This window comes from Pelophylax lessonae, assembly GCF_965119305.1.
Source record: "Pelophylax lessonae genome assembly, chromosome: 1".
In the NCBI taxonomy this organism is placed as follows: Eukaryota; Metazoa; Chordata; class Amphibia; order Anura; family Ranidae; genus Pelophylax; species Pelophylax lessonae.
This window is the reverse complement of record NC_138768.1, coordinates 755,134,801-755,154,962: the sequence shown is the minus strand read 5'-3', so window position 1 is coordinate 755,154,962 and position 20,162 is coordinate 755,134,801. Positions and strand designations below refer to the sequence as shown.

The window sequence follows — 20,162 nt, the reverse complement described above, 5'->3', positions numbered from 1 at the left end:
TCCTTCCCTCCCCCCTTCCCTGTCTCTGCCGTGGCTGGGTGTCTGGAGTGGTACTCTGGAGGGGGGGGGGGGGGTGACATGGTACCTTGGGCTTGCTAGTCCCTGTTGTGGTTTCTGAGGCCTTCATGTGTCTGTCCCTAGCCACATGATTCTCCGTGGGCGCCGCCATCTTAAGTTTGGGCAATGTGATTTTTTTTCCCCATAGACTTTTTTCCCTGTGGCTACCTATTGTTTTGTATGGGCACCCATCTTTGTGTAGCCCTGGTGCTATACTCAGCAGTGTAACCTTATTCATCACTTCCTGTGCAGTAATTTCCTGCTGCTGAGCAGAGGTCACTTCCTGCCTTTCTCTCCATGCTGATGAAAGATCCAGGAGGATGATTTGTCTGAGGTGGTACAGTACTTGGGGTCCCTGCGGGCATGTCCTTGCACTTTCTGCTGTCAGTTTGGTTTAAAGGGGTTCCCTGCAGACCGCGGCGATTGGTAGTGAATACCGCGATCGGCGCTCTTAATGTGTCAGTATATAATTTTTTGAAACTTGCAACATGGAGTCCCAAACTGTGAAATCCCCCTTAGACCCACTCTGTGCGACTTCCGGACAGTCCGGATCACAGTCGCAATTTCAGCAGCCCTGAAAATCCTGGTGACTAAAGTTGATTTAATCATGAAAAAGGTTGATAGCCGAAAACGGCCACTGCCTTCTCTTTCTATGGAGGTGTCCTCTGATTCAGAGGCTGATGGGGTCACCCTAGACGCCCCCCCTACCTGAGGGGTTCCTGTCCTCGCAGTCAGATGGTTAAGAGGACCTCTCTTCTTCAGCTGCAGCGCAGGAACGCGCCTTAGTGGAAGTCCTGATTATTTTAGTGTGGGATACTTTAAAATTGGCTGATGAGCCTGCGCCAGCAGGGACACGGGGTCTTTTTGGTTCTCAGAAGTCTCCAAAAGCTGACAGGGTTTTACCTTGTCCCGACAACTTTCACGATATTGTGAGTGACCAATGGCAGAGCATTAAGCACATGTTAGTGGTCGCTAAGCGCTTTAAAGGCTGGTACCCTTTTGCTGAAAAGGTCTCCGCCCGTTGGACGGTGCCACCAAAAATGGACCATTCTGTTTCCAGATTGAACAAATCTACCCTTGTGCCTGTGGAGGATTTCCCAGTTTTTACAGATCCAGTGGACAGGCGGGTGGGATCCCTTTCCAGCCATCTTCATGTGCTGGCTGGTTCCATTTTGAAACCGGTTTTTGTGTTTCTGTTGGTGTCACAGACGGTGATGGAATGGATTAGGCGTTTGCGGGAGTCCTTGGACCCCGAGACTGTTCCTCCGGAACAGCTGGAACTGTTGGACCAGGTCATCCAGGCTCTGGTGTTCCTGTGTGATGTGTCTATGGATGCGGCTCCGCTGGTGGCCAGGGTCTTGGCCATGGGCATTGTTTTAAGGCGCATGGTTTGGTTGAAGAGTTGGTTGGCTGACCAAGCTTCTAAGAAAGTCTTAGCTGATGTCCCTTTTCTGCGAGACCGGTTGTTTGGCTACTCATTGGATGAGTTAATCAAGGGCCTGACTGGTAGGAAGAGTACTCTTCTTCCTCCTCAAACCTCCAAGGGGTCCCTTCTTTTCTACTCTTCAACATTTTTTTTTGTGCCTCCGGAGCGCAAGAAAAGGGTAAGCCGTTCAGAACTTCTGGTACTAAGAAGCCCTGGGGCAAGCCCAAGGCCGGCCAGTCTGGTTTTGCACAAGTCCTCTTCAGCATGAAGAGGCGCCCCCACCCATCTCAGGGGTGAGGGGACATCTGCGCTTCTTTCAGAAACCCTGGACTTCCTTCATTCAGGGCGATTGGGTTCGCAAACTGGTTTCCTCCGGGTACAAGATCAAATTCTGGTCCTGGCCAGGGGACAGGTTCCTTAAGTCAAATCTTCACCTGTTTCCGGAGGGTTTGAAGGATATGCAGGAGGCTGTGCGGGATCTCCTGGCTCATGGGGTGATTGTGCCGGTTCCTCCGCAGGAACGCTCTCAAGGTTTCTATTCAAACCTGTTCACGTTGCCCAGAAAAGAGGGCAAAGTGCGTCTAATCCTGGACCTCAAGGCTCTGAAGTTTTGAATGGAGTCCATTCGGTCGGTGGTGGCATCTTTGAATCAGGGGGATTTTCTGGCTTCCATCGATCTCAAAAATGCCTATCTCCACGTTCAGATATTCGAGGGACATCAGCGCTTTCTCCGCTTAGCGGTGGCAGAGGAGCACTTTCAATTTTTGGCGTTACCCTTTGGTCTTGCCTCGGCTCCCAGAGTTTTTATCAAGGTCCTGACCCCCGTGCTGGCCTTGTTACATCGGCGAGGTATCTCCTTTGTGTGATGTCTGGACGATCTCCTGTTGCGAGCAGTCTCCCATTCGGATCTGCTGGACAACATTTCTATCACCATTCAGACCCTTCAAGAATTCGGCTGGACGATCAATGTCACCAAATCTGCCCTGACACCGTCCATGCAGGTCATTTATCTGGGGCTGATCCTCGACTCTGCTCTGGCAAGGGTCTTCCTTCCTTTGGACAAGCTTCAGAAGTTGCAAAGAGCGGTCCGGTTGCTGATGGAGGCTGATCCGTCCTCCTTGTGGGCTTGCATGAGGGCCCTGGGTCTGATGGTCTCGACCTTCAAATCGGTCCCGTTTACTCAGGCTCATACGAGACAGTTGCAGAAAGAGATTCTGTCATAATGTAACAGAGGTCAGCTTCTTGGCCTTTTGGCTAAGATCAAGTGTAGTATCTGTTCTTATCAGTTGGTATGGACCTTGATGGTTAGTAGTATCGGCAGGGGCTGAAATGAACCAGGGCGCTCCAGGCGAAACTGGGGGACTGGGAAGTAGGCACTGTCAAAGAAAGCCAGATGGGTCCACCGCCTTCTGATTTGAATGGGATCCGCCCCTATCAGTTTGAAGGGAGCAAGAAAGCTGGGCGAAGACGGTTAGTATTGCTCCTGGATGTAATTGGTAAGGAATTTGGATGGCAGTGGGTGGGCCTTTCCTCCTGGGTTGAATCTGGATTTGCAAAAGGCTTGTCCCCAGTCGAAGGCAGGCTCTCCCTAAGCTGTCCAGGTTCCAAGCCTCCTGGTAGGTAAGGGCTACACTGGGTCTGGCCGGGCACCGAGACCGAAGAAGCCCCTGGTGTACGTGCCCCTGGGGTGGCAGCCCAGGGGTGCCTTAATTCTCACTGGTGAGGGGCAGCTCGCCTTGAGTTTTTCGGCACCTTGGTCACTGCACCATACACACTTTTTCTGCACCTGTCTCTTGGGCCAGGCCTTTTGGCTTAGACCAGAGGAATTTTTTATTCAGGCCGAAAGGCCTGCCTTTGTACCTCACATTGGCACCTAAGCACTTTCTCCACTTCCCTTCCCCCACCTTTTTGTTTGTGTGTGTTTTCTTTGGCGTGTGTCACTTCACTATCACTCTTTTTTCCAATGCACGACAAGTACGATGTGGGTCCTCGGGCCTGCCTTGAACGTCTTGGGAGGGGGTGGATATGGCCTTCTGCCTAAGTTCGCCCTCTCTCATGGGGTCTCCCTTCGGGGGAGCCCCACCTAGTACTTGGGGAGGGCTGTTTCGGCAGTCCCCCTGGAGAACGGGGTTTGCCTGGTTTCGGTCAGGAAAACCATTGGAAGTACCTCAGTCCTTGTCAGGAGTCTTGCGCCCCGGGGGATCAAGGTCAGGGTCCAACCTCTTAGGAGATAGGACCATTTCGCACACCCTGTGCATTTTTTGTGTTTCCCACGTTTGCGTGTGTGCACTTTTTTATGCACCTGGTGTTAGTTTTTGAGTGTTCACACACCACGGGCTTTAAAAAAAAAAAAAAAATAACCCCTACTGCCCCAGCCCAGCACATCAGTTTAGTTTTTAAGCAGTGAAGACAAAAGGACCAACCCCAAAAAGAGGGGTGGGTGCTGCGTCTGTCGATGGACATCAAAGAAAAACATTTTTCGGTAAAATCTTACAAAAATCGTATTTTCTCTATTGTCCATCGACAGACACAGCCTCATCTCCATGAGCTGAGTGGGATGTCCCAAAGCAGTGTAGGCATGAGGGGTGGGAAAACGCAACCAGACAGGAACGTTAACTCCAAGAGGCTAAACATAGCCAACCAGGCAACATAGAGCTCAACCAAACAGGAGCTCACCCAGATAAAAGACACAAAAGAGAAGTACAAATAAACATTCTCTTATGAAACAGCAGCCTGCAAAGCCTTGCGGCCAAAAGAGGCATCTGAAGATGCCAACAAATCCACCTTGTAAAAGTTTCTAAAGGTGTGCACAGACGACAAAGTCGCTGCCTTACAAACCTGTACAACAGAGGCCTGATGGCAAAAAGTTCAAGAGGCACTCAGCACTCTAGTAGAATGCACCTTCACAGGGAAAGGGGGAACCTGACACGTGATTGAATAAGCCTGAAAAACCGTCTGTCTGATCCATTTTGAAATAGTCGCAGCGGACACAGCCAAACCTTTGCGAGGACCGTCCAGAAGGTCAAAAAGAGAGCCCGACTTCCTGAAGGACTCAATAACCGTCAGATAAAACCTTATCGCCCAAACCACATCCAGAGAGTGCAAGGCAATTTCCTTGGGATGGTTAGGCTTAGGACATAAGGAAGGCAACACGATGTCTTCATTAGGATGAAAAATCTGACACCACCTTAGGGAGAAAAGATGGAATAGGTCGGAGGACCACTTTATCCCTGTGGACAACCAAATAATGCAAACGACAGGACAAGGCCGCCAACTCAGACTCTTCGAACAGAAGTAATAGCCACTAGGAAGGCAACCTTCTGGGACAAGAAAAGCAGAGAAATCTCCCTAATATTTTTAAAAGGAGGCTTTAGAAGAACAGACCAAACCAGATTAAGATCCCACGGCAGTAACGGAGGGGCTAGGTGACGCAACCCCTGAATGAAGGTGCAAATCAAACTATGAGTAGCCAGCGGATGTTAGAAGTAAATAGCCAAGGCTGACACCTGGCCCTTGATAGTAATCTATGCCAAGCACTGCTCAACCCCTTTTTGTAAAAAGGCCAAAACCCTAGCTATAGAAACAAGCGAGGGTGCAGCTGCAGCGATTCACACCAAGAAATGTACGATTTCCACGTACGATGATAGATCTTCCTAGGTGTCGACTTCCTGGCCTTCAAAAGGGTAGGAATCACTGAATCGGAGATCTCTATTCCTCAACACCTTGCTTTCAACAGCCAAGCCATTAAAGCCAGCGACCGTAAAGCAGGATGGAAGATTGGTCCTTGAGATAGTAGATGTTCCCGCAGAGGAAGACGCCATGGAGGATCCACAACCATTTTTACCAGCTCTGCCTACCAAGACCGCCGAGGCCAGTCTGGGGCATTAGGGGTTATACCTGGAGTGAAAGCCCCTAGGGCTTGTACATTCAAATTTTCCTGCCTAGACTACTCCTGATGAGAGGAGCATAACCCACTCAGCTCATGGAGATTAGGCTACGTCTGTCGATGGACATCAGAGGAAAAGATTTTACTGTAAGGTCTTACAAAAATCTTATTTTTTTGCTGGTAACATAAGTTACCAGTTAAGAATGCCAAAATGTCTCAGTATCAGACATTTACACAGAATCATGCCTGAGTATGCATGGCATCAGAAAGGCAATCTTTTATAACACTGTCATGAACTTGTCCTTTACCTTTAAAGATTTAGGTTCACTTTACAAGAGGTACTGTAACCCCTTACTTAAAATTGGTTCTAAAGCTTTAAGGTTTTTTTTACCTTAATGCATTCTCTGCATTAAGGTTAAAATAAACCCTTCTGTGTCCAGGATCCCCCCAGCCCCCCAACCCCTTTTACACTTAAAATAGCCCAATCTTAATCCAGCACTGTCCCCGAGAGCAGCATCTCTCTCCACTCTCTCATCTCTCACAGGCCAGATTGATAGCAGCGAGAGACATTTGTTCCTGCTGCTGTTAGGTCCTTTGACAAGGGAATTGGGGCAGGACCGAGCCCCTCTGTCTGTGTCTATAAACGCAGGCCACGGGACTCAGGATTGAGCATGCATATGTGCCCCAATAGGAAGTGGCTTCCTATGGTGAGCACTTGGCGAAGAAGAGGAGCCAGGAGCACTGGGAGGTAGACCCCAGGAGAGGAGGATCGGGGCTGCTCTGTGCAAAACCATTGAACAAAGGAGCTGGGTATATCGTTTACTATTTAAAAAAAAAACAGAATTAGAATCTCCATAGTCTGAAGAATTAACTGTTACTTCTAGGGTTGGGGCAACATGTTGGAGAAGGGTGGGGGGGTTGACCAAGCTGAAATACACATAAGACTTTGATTCTACAAATGGTGAGTGTCGGCAGCAACTGGAAGGCAAGTAAAGGCTGTTTACATTACCTCTTGTAACATACCAGGGTTCACTTTAAATTATAGAATTTGTTTTGTAGCACTCAACATTTTATTTTTATATGGAATACTCCTTTAATGTCATGTAATCTGAAAGGTGATCATTTTGCACAAGCAAATTTGTTTGCTATATATTTTTAAAAGACATCATTTGCTTTGTTATCCTATTGAGTTTTTCAGTTTGCTTGATAACTAACTAATGCCCTACCACAAAACAGGCATTTATAACATCACTTTTTTGTTTCAGCTAAAGATGCTTTTGAGAAGAATGTCTCCCCGATTATGATAGACAATACCAACTTACAAGGATGGGAAATGAAGCCGTATGTCTCTATGGTCAGAACAGTTTTCTATTGAACTCACTGGAATATATTTGTTTCTTCAAAATATTTTTCAATAGTTGTACATGTCGATTGTTATATCCCTGTTTTTTTTTTTTCTCCTTATTTTGTTCATATTTTGCCAGCACTTTCTTTGTTTAGGCCCCGTTCACATTGCCGCGATCCGACTTGGGGGGGCGACCTCCGAGGTCACGGTGCGAGCAGCGCGCCGCGACCTCGGAGTGGCCGCCACGGACTTCATAACATTGAAGTCTATGGCGGTCGCCTCCGGGTCGCCCCAAAGAAGCTCCGGACCCTTTTTCTAAGTGGGAGCGACTTGTGTCGCTCCTATTAGAACGGGTCCACAGCTTCCCTATGGAAGGCGACCTACGGCGACCTGTGAGGCGACCAGGTCGCCTTAGTGTGAACGGGGACTCATAGTTCTAAAATTACACTTATTTGTACACATTATTTACCTGTGGTAGTTCGGTATTTACAACCAATTCAGGTTTCCCTTTTGAAATTTGTGTAACGAGAACTAAAAAGCACCAAAAGTGATTCCTTTTTTTTAAAGCCCGTAGCGTGTGAAACACACTCAAAAGACTTCACCCGGTGCATAAAAAAGTGCACACACACAAACGTGAGGAACACAAAAAGTGCACAGGGTGTGCGAACAAAGTGGTCTTCCCTCCGAAGAGGTAGGACCCGAACCTCGATCCCCCGGGGCGCAAGACTCCTGACAGGGATTTGAGGTACTCATGGTCTGTCTGGCCGGAACCAGACTGACCCCGTTCTTCAGGGGGACTGCCGAAACAGCCCCCACCGAGTACTAAGTGGGGCTCCCCCGAAGGGAGACCCCATGAGAGAGGGCGGACCAAGCCAAAAGGCCATATCCACCCCCTCCCAAGACTCAAGGTAGGGCCCGAGGACCCACACCCTACAAGTCGTGCAAAGTGAAAAAAAGGTGATAGAAAGGTGACAAACCACAAAGAAAAAGCACACACAAACAAAAAGGTGGGGGAGGGGAAGTGGAGAGGTGAATTAGTGCCCTTGTGAAAATACAAAGGCAGGCCTTCCGGCCGGAATAAAAATTCCTCTGGTCGAAGCCAAAAGGCCTTGCCCAAGAGGCAGGTGCTTAAAAAAGTGTGCGTAGGTGCAGTGACCATGGTGCCGAAAAACTCAAGGCGAGCTGCCCCTCACCAGTGAGAATTAAGGCACCCCTGGGCTGCCACCCCAGGGGCACATACACTACGGGCTTTTTCTACCCCGGCCCAAAGGCCAGACCAAGCGTAGCCCTATCCTACCAGGAGGCATCAGAACTTTGGACAGCTTAGGGAGAACCTGCCTTCGACTGGGGACAAGCCTTTTGCAAGGCCAGATTCAACCCAGGAGGAAAGGCTCCCCCACCGCCACCGCCGTTCCTTACCAATCACATCCAGGAGCAGTACTAACTGGCCGCAGATCCAGTTTTCTCGCTCCCTTCAAACTGGTAGGGGCGGACCCATTCAAATCAGAAGGCAACGGACCCATCCGGCTTTCTCTGACAGTGCCTACTTCCCGGTCCCCCAGTGACGTCTGGAGCGCCCCGGTTCATTTCAGCCCCTGCCGATACTAACCATCAGGGTCCATACCAACTGATAAGAACAGATACTACACTTGATCTTAGCCAAAAGGCCGAGATCACCAAAAGTGATTATTAAAGTAGAACTAAAGGCAAAATTTTTTTTAATTTTAGGGAAGGTGAGGGTTATAACCCTTCATCAGGTTTTTTTGTCATCTGTGTCCCATTGGGGAGATTTCCCTTCACTTCCCGTCCCATAGTCAAAACAGGAAGTAAGTGGAAATCCCTCCAAAGTGAGGGAATCCCTAGGTCCCTGGTTTCGCAAGGGCCACCAGAACTAGTGTCTTGTATGGAAGATTTATGTTCCATTCTTGTTCCGATTTGGGATTTTCTTTTAGTTTCACTTTAGATGAGAATGATAAACATAACAGCAAAAAAAAAAAAAAAAAGCGAGAGACATTCTAATCCAGCTCCACTTTATCCAAAATAAGAGAAATAAGGTACACACAGGTTTTGAATTAGAAAAGCTGTTCTCAATCTGGGATCTACAGTAGAATGAGAAAAAGCTCATGCACTTTCATTGTTAGGTGACTTTGGGGGCAAGGTACACTGGGTCTTGATAGAAAATAGTCCAAAGGACAAAATCATGGACATTTTTACCACTTTCATGTGACAATGTTGTAATTTTAGTTTATTTCCATGGATATTTGTTGATAGATGTTTTCAGTAATGCATTAGATGGTAAACATTTGTGCCTACCTAATCATCACATTTTTTGTATGGCACCTTTCCAAATGATCGAGTTCATGTGCTTCCAGTAAGGGCTATTGTTAATTCTTTAGCATAAAAACACATTTTAGTTCATTGTGCATTTCCAGCTTTATTTCATCCATTTGTGGAAGTCCCTTTTCTGTTTCATCATGACTGTGCACAAAGCCAAGTCCAGACAGACATGGTTTGATGAGTTTGGTGTGGTCGAAATTAAATGGCCTTCACAGAGCCCTGTTTTGAACCTCTTTAAACACCTTTGTAATTAATGAAAATACCAATTGCAATCCAGGTCTTCCCCTAACCTCAAGAATGCTCCTTTTGCCTGAATGGGCACAGTTTCCCACAAAGGCTTCCAAAGTCTCGTGGAAGCCTTTTCAAGAGGGTGGAGAAAGTTATAGCTGCAAAATGGGAAGAAAGGGCAACTCCATACTAATGCCATTGCTTTTAGAATGGGATATCTGAGCTCATATAGGTGTAACACTTGATGTTATGGTTTAGATACTGCAGCTTCAGGTAGTAGGCATAGTGTGAGAAAGTTGATTACGACTGAATTACATACAATGTGATCACGTTTTACTTTAATCTATTTTTTGTATAAAGTTTAGCAGATAAGAGTATGCTCACATTACTTAGAATAAAGCTGAATTAAATTGAGTGGAGCTGGTATGTCAATTTCATGGTCCTAAGTTACAAGCAGGCAACTCGTTAGGTTTCACCTAAAACTAACAAGTGTGGACTGGCATATTATAGTTTACCTTTGATTTTACAAATATGGCCAAGAGGCGAAAAGGTAACCACATAGATAACTAAAATAGGTATTGGACATGGTGTTTAGAGATAGTACATGCTAAATGCACTGGATGGCTTGTTTTATAAAAAATGTGCAATATTTTTGTACTTCAAAGGTTAGTGATTGCAGCTCTTTTATGTACTGAAAACTGTCATGCTTATGATGCATACAACATTTATAAAACAAATTTTATCTCTGTTTATCAATGAATTTGACATTTTTTTGTTACTAGGCCATGAAACACAAATATAAAGTAACATTTCGTGAACCAGAAACATGGTGGAAATATAAACCTAAAGAGCTGGAAAGGTACTACTAATAATTATGAATTATTCTCATAAAGTGCTATTATTCACACCTTACTCTTAAAGCTGAACTCTATGTAAATATATTCACTAGCTTATGCAGCCATATACTCATTTGAGAAAGTGACAGGGGTTATGCTACCTAAAAGTGATACATGAGTAACTTTATGGTCTGTGTCATTTCCATGCCTCTTAAATGTCCTAAATAATTCAACAGCAAAATCTTCCTGAAATTATTCCCCACTCTGTTCCTGTCTGCCTAGGAATTTTGGGTAAGCCATTCTTGGCATGCTTGCGCACTACCTTTTCCATTCTATATAATATGAAATACAAAATCTTACAGGATGAGTGAAACCCTATCGTAATGGCCTCCAAGGGCATACAGACCCAGGAACTCAAATACACAGCTTTCACCAGAAGGACCTCCTTTAGCTTTAAATGTATTTGTAAATGCAGCTATTGTAAGTACCCAAGTCTATGTCTTGATATCAGACTCCTGAAATTTCCTGCAGAGCAACATTCAGACTAGAAGATTTATCATCATTGTGATGATTCTCCTTTGTCCAGTCCATAAACTGAGTGTGTCAGAGTCCTCATGCAGTGCATTAGCCCTGCTGACTTTGGTGTGCTGTCTAGCAAATGATTTCTGGATTATGGTATATGGCCAGCTGTTAAACATGGAAATCCCTTAAAAGTTAAAACTGTACCATTGTATGTATATTTAGTTCTGTTTATAGCTTTATGTCTGAATTTCAGCTTAACAAAAAATCATAATGTATCTCTAAATATTTTTTACTAAATATTGCAGTTTTCCTGCTGTCAAATTTCAGCTTCCTTTTTTTATTTTTTTCTTAATTGCTCTGCTATATTTTCTGGATATCATTTCAAATATAATTGTAGGTTCTTCATCTAGTAACAGACATGCAGTGGGCATTTCTAGTAAACATTCAAGAAAATCCGTTACAGGATAACATACCTGAAGTGGTTTATTATCATTTTTATGTATCAGTAAGGTTCTTTATAGTTTACTTATCAAGTCTGCATATTCATTTTTTTTTCTCATTTTTTTTTCTCAAACCAAAATAATTTTATTAAACAGAAGAAAAACAACCTACTAAGTCCAGAGCAAAATAGGTATACAAAGACACATATTCATTTTCTGAATAATCTAAATCAACAAAACTGTGTCCAAAGCAGCCACACTGCTATAAAGGGTTTGAAAATTTGACCAACGAAAAGTTGTGTCTCACGCAAACCAATTCGATTTTGTGTATTATTCTTCTTTGATAAGTTTGTGGAATCTCCACTTTCTCTTTATTTTCAGCTATCAGTCCTACGTTTTCCTCACGAAAGGCAGCCACACACAGCTTAAATATGCTCCAATTAATTAATGATTGATGCCATGATCAAATGTCCGTTGGGTGTGTATGTTTTCCCTCTTAAGTGTTTGTATTATTAACAAGTAACTTCAAACTTGTAGGAAAGGGTTTATATGATGGCCTAACATTGTGGTGGTTTTGAGGGCAGGCAGGTACTGAGGACAAGAGCGATAAAAGATCTGCTCCATCCTCTTCAAAATATGTATGGCCACCTCAAATCAATTTAAATTATTATTGAAGTAAACAGAGTTGAGCTACACTTAGGTTTTTTTTTTCTAGCAGCAATTACACCTGTAAGAACAAGTCAGTCCTTGATTTGCGTGTAAAAGATTATCATGTATACTTGACTACATCAATGATTATCCTCCTGGAGTAGACCTGTTCTGTAATTCATAACATTGCAAAGAATGTGTGAGCCATTTCAGTGAATAGGTTGTGCAAATCATATTTCATTCCCAAGGTGGTTGATCAAGTTTTCTTTAACTGACTTTGAAATTAATTCTATAAAAATCTTTAATCTGGGGAATTTTGAGCAATTACGGTTACTATAAATTGCTGAATGATAGCAAACAATTGATTTAGAACAAGACTTATAAAATGTGGGCCATGTCTGACTTCCCAGGTGGATTCTAGGGAATAGAGGGAAAGATTAGCAGAACATTATATGCACTACTGCCACTGTCAGGGGAGAGTCACAGTGGGTCTGTCTACCCTGAAAAAGTTAGTTTTTGTTAGCTGTTGGTGAATTACACCATGTAGCCATTATTTAAATCTTTGAGGGATTCACATATTGAGAACACGTTTAAAGGGGTCTGCATAACTGAGTTGTTCCTAAGGGTTCCACTTTACTTCTTGCAAAAGTGGCAGTACGATCTTGATGCTGGAATACTCTGCAGATACAAAAATTGACCACCAAAGCCCACCTTTTACTGATGTTTGAGTTCAGTGACCATTTAGTTAAAGGCCTTGTATTTATGTGATATTGGCCATATTTATGAAGAGGTTCTGCACTTTGAGGAAAAAAACATTAATAAATGCATTTCAGCCCTTTGGCAAATTTGTAAACAAAATGAAACATGGGATCCAACTTGTAAGACCCCAAGTCGGATGATATGTGAAATTCAATGTTTCTCTGTCGCTCATTGACAGACGTAGTCCTCGTTGATTAATAACAACTCGGGTTATGCTGCCCTCTACAGGAGTAGGACTAGACAGGGAAGAAAACGTTCTGGCCACACCCTAGGGGCAGTCCCAGAGGGTATATCCTCTCACTTCCTGCTACAGCAAATCAGTTTTTTTCTGTCTAGTTAGGAGTAAGGACCTAGATACCTTGCTGGGATCTTCGGTCCTGGCAGGATTTTTTTCTTAGAAGATTTTTAGACAGCTTTTTTTCTCCAGTGTTCCTGTGAGATCTTCAAGCAAGAAAGCTGGAACTGGGCGACGGGCTGGATGTTGAGATCCAGTGGTCACCCCAGTTCAGCCTACGAGCGCGTGCAGGCCATAGCTCCGCGCTGGGTCGGCCGCGACATAGTCCCACTGGACGGGGACTGACCCTGTGAGTTAAACGTCTCGCTGAAACGCCAATGACCATGAGTCACGGCGTCCGTATTGGTCGACAGCCCTCCCACCTCGGTGGAGAGGGGTACTGTCAGGAGTTGGCGCCCGCCTGGTTCCGGTATGGTGAGTAGTATGTTCCCCCTTTTTCCCCCTGATGGGTTTTGTGGTGAACGCGGGCCCCTCTCTGAAATGGTAAGGATGGGTCTCCCCTCTATCCTATAACATGTCACAGATCCCCCTATTTGAGTGTGATTTTTGTGAACAAGTAACCAGGAGGCTTGGTTTGGGAGCTGACAATCTAATGTCATTTCAAAACTGTAAAGATGACTGAAGTCAGTGGCAGTACTAGAATATTACTGTGGTAGCATAAGGTATCCTACCTGTCAGAGGTGTTCACAGGGCGATGTCTATGCATGTATAACTGCAGTCCAGATCGCATTCCTCCAGCAAGGGCAGGCACGGACCGCATGCGGCCCACCAGAGTCCGGTACCGCCGGCCAGGCTGATCACCATCCAGGGTGAAGTTTGGGGGCCGATGCACTCCCACAGGCCGCTAGGCCGTATACAGCATCCCGCAGGCCGCTGCTAAGCCGCCGCTATCCTAACAGGCCGCCGCCATTTTCTTGCAGAGCACATGAGGCCGCCATATTGGCGTAGCCTCGTGTCTCCAAAATGGGGGCGGCCATGTTTGAGGTGACCAAACACCTCATGGAGCCAGGGGGAGGCGCCGGTAGGCGTGTTAAGGGGCGGAGCCACCTCCTTTACCCAGGAAATAGGGCCAAAGACTTCCTGTCTGTAACAGGACAGCACTGAGCAAGCTGATGAAAACTTCTGTGCATCAGGGATGAGCCTTGGGGTCTCTCTCTCTCTCTCTCTCTGTGGGGTCCAAAAAGGCAGGTAACACTGAGGGGCGCTGTTGCGACTGGGGGACACAAAAAAAAAAAAAAAGTTTTTTACTTTGTAATTTTTTGTCGCTGGCAAGTGTCTTGTATAATCATTGACCCTGCCGCATAGGTATCCCCACCTGATCCCCTCAAGGTGGCCGCAGGACCCTCCAGTACCCCACTTGTTTTTAATGCATTATCGGCAGTTTTGGAGTCTTTGGTATCCCGGGTGGAGGTGGCCTGTCAGGGACGGGGGTCAAGAAGCGACCCCCGCCTACCCCTATTGTTTATCTGATACTTCAGATACGGATTCGGAGCTGGTCAATGCAGCTGCAGGTCCCTCTTATGGGGCTGTTGTCCCAGGTAATGTCTCCTCAGCAGTGAGGAGAACGTTTCTGCCTCCGCCATAGCACAAGAGTGGTGGATGCACTAGTTGTGTCCGTCCGGGAAACATTTGGTCTTGAGGTTATACCGGCAGAGGTAGCTGAGACTGAAATTCCTTTTTGGTACTTGTTAGCCTACCAAAAGGGCGAAGGATTTTGCTTTACCCAAATGGGGTCGTTTTGAAACGAACCCCTGTTATTTCCTAACGCATGGCTAGGCGCTATCCGTTTGAGGAATCCCTCTTTAAAGGATAGACGGTACCACCTGCTGTCTTGCCACAGACTGTTAGGTTAAAGAGGACCTCGTAGCCAACGAGGACCTTCCCTTTCTGCTCATAAGGAGTTGTTCGTTCCGCGAGGGCGGGCGATAAGGCGAAACCCTCCAAAGCCCCTTTAGAGGGGTTTCAAAGGGCGCTGGTCGGCTAAACAAAAAGTCCGGCTCAGCCAAGCCTGAAAAATACAGCCTGATGCGCCCCTACCCATCTCTGGAGTGGGGGGGACGTCTTCACCGGTTTCCGGATCCATGGCTTGCCGGAACCCCAGACTAAGGGGTTTGCGAGGTCATACGGTCAGGATACAGGATCGAGTTTCGATCACTTCCATCGGTGCGATTCTTCCCTGCTAACATTTAACGGTTTCAAGGGTTCTATTCGAACCTGTTCACAATGCCCAGGAAAGAGGGCAAGGTGCGTCCAATTTCTGGACTTGGGGAAAAACAGAGTCCATCCGAACAGTAGTGGCCTCCCTGCATCAGGGGGATTCCTGGCGTCCATAGACATTTAAGATGCCTATCTTTATATCCCCATCATCGCAGGACATCAGCGTTTTTCTTCGCTTTCCCACATCCCTGGTTCCCACCAGGAGACTGAACTATCTGGGCCTAAGGTTGGATACATCCTGGGCAAGAGGTTTTCTCCTTGCGGAGAAACTCCAGAAGGTTCAGTCAATGATTCGGATGTTGCTGTCCGTCAATTGGCTGGGACGGATGGTGGCCTTCTTAGAGGCAGTACCGTATACTTAGTCTCATACCCGAATTCTCCTGAAAGAGATTCTTTTCTTATGGAATCAGAATTCCGATTTCCTGGACAATCGGATCCGGTTGGGCGAGCGGACCAGGGAGCCTCCGATGCTCAACCAGGGGAAGTCATTCCTTCCGATAGTATCCAGGTTACCAATAGGGTATCGGAACTGAGAGCGATCAGATTTTGTCTGATTTACTGGACCGAGCAGCTCTAGAGCAGCCCGATTCGGATCCAATCGCACTATGCCACGGTCGTGACTTATGTCAAGAAAGGGGCACTTAGAATGTCCTGGTGGCCATCGAAACGACTAGCATCTTTCGTTGGACGGAACGGTTTGTTCCGGATCTCCCCGCATTGTTCACTCCGGGGGTGGGAAATCGGCAGGCAGATTATTTCAGCCGTCAGTTTCTGGATCAAGGGGTATGGCCTCTTCATCCAGAGGTATCTCACTAGCTGTCCCTTCATTGGGGCACCCCGGATGTGGATCTGTTGGCACCTTGGCTCAACAGGAAGGTGCGGAGGTTTGTAGCTCGCACCCGCGATCTTCTAGCGGACGCAGCAGAAACGCTGATCGCCCCGTGGGGGCAGTATCAGCTACGGCATGCCTTCCATCCTCTCAAGTTACTGCGGGAACTTCTTTGCAGGATAGAGGTGGAGGGAATTCCAGTTATTCTGGAAATTCCGGACTGACCTCGTCGAGCCTGGTACGCCGACTTGGTGAGGCTAGTCGCGGACGCTCCTTGGAGACTTCCTCTCAGGGAGGATTTGCGGTCTCAGGGACCGATCTTCCATCTTGCTTTACAATCGCTGGCTTAATGGCCTGGCCATTGAGACCCAGGTACTGAAGGACAAGGGAGTGTCAGCTTCAGTTATTCCTACCTCTAGTTAAAGCAAGGAAAGCGACTTCCAGCACATGGAAGTCTTATATTTGCGTGGTGTGAATCTCTTGGATTTCCCCCACATACCTATTCGGTGATCCGAATCTTGGTCTTTCTGCAACAATGAGTTGAGCAGAAATTGTCCTTGAGCACTATCAAGGGTCAGGTTTCAGCATTAGCAATCTTCTTTCAGAAACCTTTGGCTAATCATTCCTTGGTGCGGAATTTCATCCAAGGGGTGCGACATCTGGCTCTGCCAGTGCGTGCACCCTTACCGCCTGGGATCTTAATTTAGTGTTGTCAGTTCTTCAGAAACTTCTCTTTGAAGATATTAGGGAGATTCCCTTGCTTACATTATCCCAGAAGGTGGCCTTCTTGGTGGCCATTACTTCTGCACGCAGAGTGTCAGAACTGGCCGCATTATCTTGTCGTTCCCCATTTCTGGTGGTTCATAGGGATAAGGTGATTCTTCTTCCGAATCCATCCTTCCTTCCTAAAGTGGTTTTCAGAGTTTTCATCTGAATAAAAATATTGTGTTACCTTCCCCGTGTCCTAAGACTAGCCATCCTTGGGAGTTGCATTACACTCCTTGGATGGGGTTCAGAAGGATACACTTGACTACTACAAACTTGTTTTCGTAAGACGGACTCACTTTTTGTGATCACGGATAGCCCTTGAAGGGGGTTGCCTGTGTCTGCCGCTACCATATCTAGATGGATCAGTCAGACAGTGGTACAGGCTTATTCTATTAAGGGTCGGAATCCTCCATTCCCTGTTAAGGCGCACTCTACTCGGGCGCCTAGTGTCTCCTGGGTCTTCCGCTATCAGGCGTCAGCGATCCAGGTTTTCGAGGCGATGACTTGATCGTCGGTTCATACCTTTACAACCATTATAAAGTTGATGTGATGGCATCGTCAGATGCCTCTTTTGGCCACAAGGTTCTGCAGGCCGCAATCTGAGGAGACTGTTGGTCTACCTCAAGGGTTTGTTGGGTGTTTCACTTAGGTCTCATCTTTTTGCTCGATGAGTCCTTGATGCTTCTGGTTGACTCCGGTTGGGCCTTCTGGATTTTGATTTCTGTCATCCCACCCCTCATTTGTGGTACTGCTTTGTGACGTCCCGAGTTGTTATTAATCAACGAGGACTACGTCTGTCAATGAGCGGCAGAGAAAAATGGATTTTTGTAAAATCTTACCGTAAAATCCTTTTCTCTTAAGCTCATTGACAGACGTAGTACCCGCCCCTCTGTTTTGAGTTGGGTTGGGTTAAATTCTCTAAACACTGCTTTGTGACATAACTGATTTGCTGTAGCAGGAAGTGAGAGGATATACCCTCTGGGACTGCCCCTAGGGTGTGGCCAGTACGTTTTCTTTCCTGTCTAGTCCTACTCCTGTAGAGGGCAGCATAACCCGAGTTGTTATTAATCAACGAGGACTACGTCTGTCAATGAGCTTAAGAGAAAAGGATTTTACGGTAAGATTTTACAAAAATCCATTTTTCTCTATGATAGCTGTCCCAACTGATACTACAAAAGTCTGTCCAATTTTAGAAAAGGTTCCTGCACTACTTTGGTCCGGTTTAGATGTGACTTCAATGCCACAGAGTGTAAAAAGTCACATGAAAGTTGTATCCCAAAGTTGCACTGAAAGTCGTGCGGCTTTGGAGTCTGGCTAGTGTGAACCGAGCCTTAGAGTGGGAGGACCTATACCAGCTGCTGAATAATTCGAGGCAGAGAGGACTGAGCAAGTAAAATTTCTATATACAGTCTATCCATTCTTGAGCTCATTGGGTCTTTTCATGCACTGGAGTTGATGCTGGACATGTTTAGAAAGCACATTAACGAGAATTAAATAAAGCCGTTTCGCAACTTTTCTGGCTTTTTGTTACTATATCGCGCCAATGTCCCGATGCATTCGCAACACTTTTGGTTCTGACAGCGATTCTTGCATCAAATTCAGATAGTTCTAAAATGAACTACTTTTACATTGTGTCACATTGAATGCACCAGATGTACAAGTTGAACTAATTAAAGTGTTACTAAATCCACAACAGTAAAATCAGTCTGTATATGCAGTAAAGCATGCTTGTTATGCTCACTGTGGAACCTAAGGGGTTAGTCAGCATTGCGTAAAAAGGCTGTTTGAGCCTGTCTTCTCTGTTCCTCCCCCCCCTCTTCTACTGTCCCCAAACCATCTCCATGCTCAGTTTGGTGTGTATTGCTAGAGAGTTTTTTTTTCTTGGGAGAGTACATGTGATCAGCACAGAGCCAATCAACAGACCAGACAGAGGATCAGTGGTCCTGCAGCCTTATAGGACAGTCAGAGCAGAATTAAAACACCTCCTACAGGCTTTAACCGGAAAACTGATAGAAGTCACAAGACTGCTCTAACTAGTAATGAAAACAGGTATTTAGCAGTTTATATTTACTAAAACTATTGTATTTCATTGTTATGTGTACTGTGGAAGACCAGATATAGTGAATGCAGGGTCCTGGGTTTAGTAACACTTTAAAGTGAAAATAAAGTCTTGTTTTGTTTTTTTGTATAAAAATAGCAAACATGGTATACTCACCTTCTCTGTAGTGGTTTTGCACAGAGCAACCCAGGTCCTCCTCTCCTCAGGTCCCTCGCCGGCGCTCCTGGCCCCTCCCTCCTGCCAAGTACCCCCACAGCAAGCAACATGCTATGGGGGCACCCAAGCTTAGCCACTGCTCTGTGTGTCCATTCAGAGACAGAGCAGCTACTTGGCCCCGCCCCCTCCCCCTCATTGGCTCACTGACTTTGATTCACAGCAGCGGGAGCCAATGGTGCCTGCTGCTGTTTCTCAGCCAACCAGAAAGAACGGACAGCTGGACGGGGAGGCTTTAGTGCAACATCGTTGGAAGAAGATGGGGTTTAGGTAAGTATTGGGGGTGGATGCTGCACACAAAAGGTTTTTATCTTAATGCATAGAATTCATTAAGGTAAAAAAGCTTCTACCTTTTAGTCTGGGCTCACACTATTGGGAACACAGGCATTGCATGTGATTCACACCGCATTGCTGTGCAGATAATGTCTGTGCAATGCAAATTCAGCCATACATGTTGCATGGCTGGACTCTCATTGCATTTGCATCAAATAAGGTACAGGAACCTTCTTTTTTTTTTTTTTCCGCGTTGGAATCGGATCGCATGGGAGTGAACACCCATGCTATCGAATTCCTGTCCAAATTCACAATTCGCACTGCGATCTGCGAACCGATCTGGGGTGTCTTAAACTTTGTACTGACACCCATAGTGGTTCACAGAGAGCAATGTGAGTTGTCTGTGGGGGAGATGTGATGCAAGAACCCACACTAGAATCATACTGGTTCCCGCATCGCAGTAGTGGGAACCCAGGCTTAGAACCACTTTTAGACCAACTCTTTTTTGGCGTACAGAGAGAAAAACTGACTCAGACAGTTTTTGCGAAAGTGTCACACACTCATTCTAAAAAGTGGTGCAGCACGAGCCGATTCAAGTACAAGTATTAGACTGGCACATGAATTTGGTGCATTCTTCACCACTTTTAGAATGCATAATAGACGCTTTCTCAAAATCTGTCTGCGGCAGTCTTTACAGGGATAGAGTTCTGGTAGAGTCCAGTTGTGTTTCTGGATATGGGATTGATACCATACCAAAAGATAATGCAGTAAAGGAAAACCAAATCTCCCTCTGCATATGAAATGGGTTAAGCTTGGTACACATACACACGTTAAGTTAATTAGTACAACAATCTCCCCCGCTAAGCTATTGTGTTCTGACAGGAGGACCAAATCCCCCCTCCCCCCTCCCTTCAATAGAACACACCAGTTAGCGCTCGCAGCCATTGGCTTCAGGTGCTGGTTTTCCAGTATGCTCGTTCAACAGATGCTGTATACACGGGCCAAAAGTTTTGGTCGATATTTG

General features: G+C 46.1%; 1 protein-coding gene across 1 annotated transcript in view; it reads left to right on the top strand.

The window, feature by feature from the left end:
- N4BP2 (NEDD4 binding protein 2) overlaps nt 1–20,162 on the top strand; it is a 337,469-nt gene that overhangs the window by 174,700 nt on the left and 142,607 nt on the right. The window contains exons 6-7 of the mRNA XM_082258615.1: nt 6,635–6,723; nt 10,062–10,138. Of these exons, the coding sequence (XP_082114741.1) occupies nt 6,635–6,723; nt 10,062–10,138 (166 nt within the window). The remainder of the gene's footprint in view (nt 1–6,634; nt 6,724–10,061; nt 10,139–20,162) is intronic.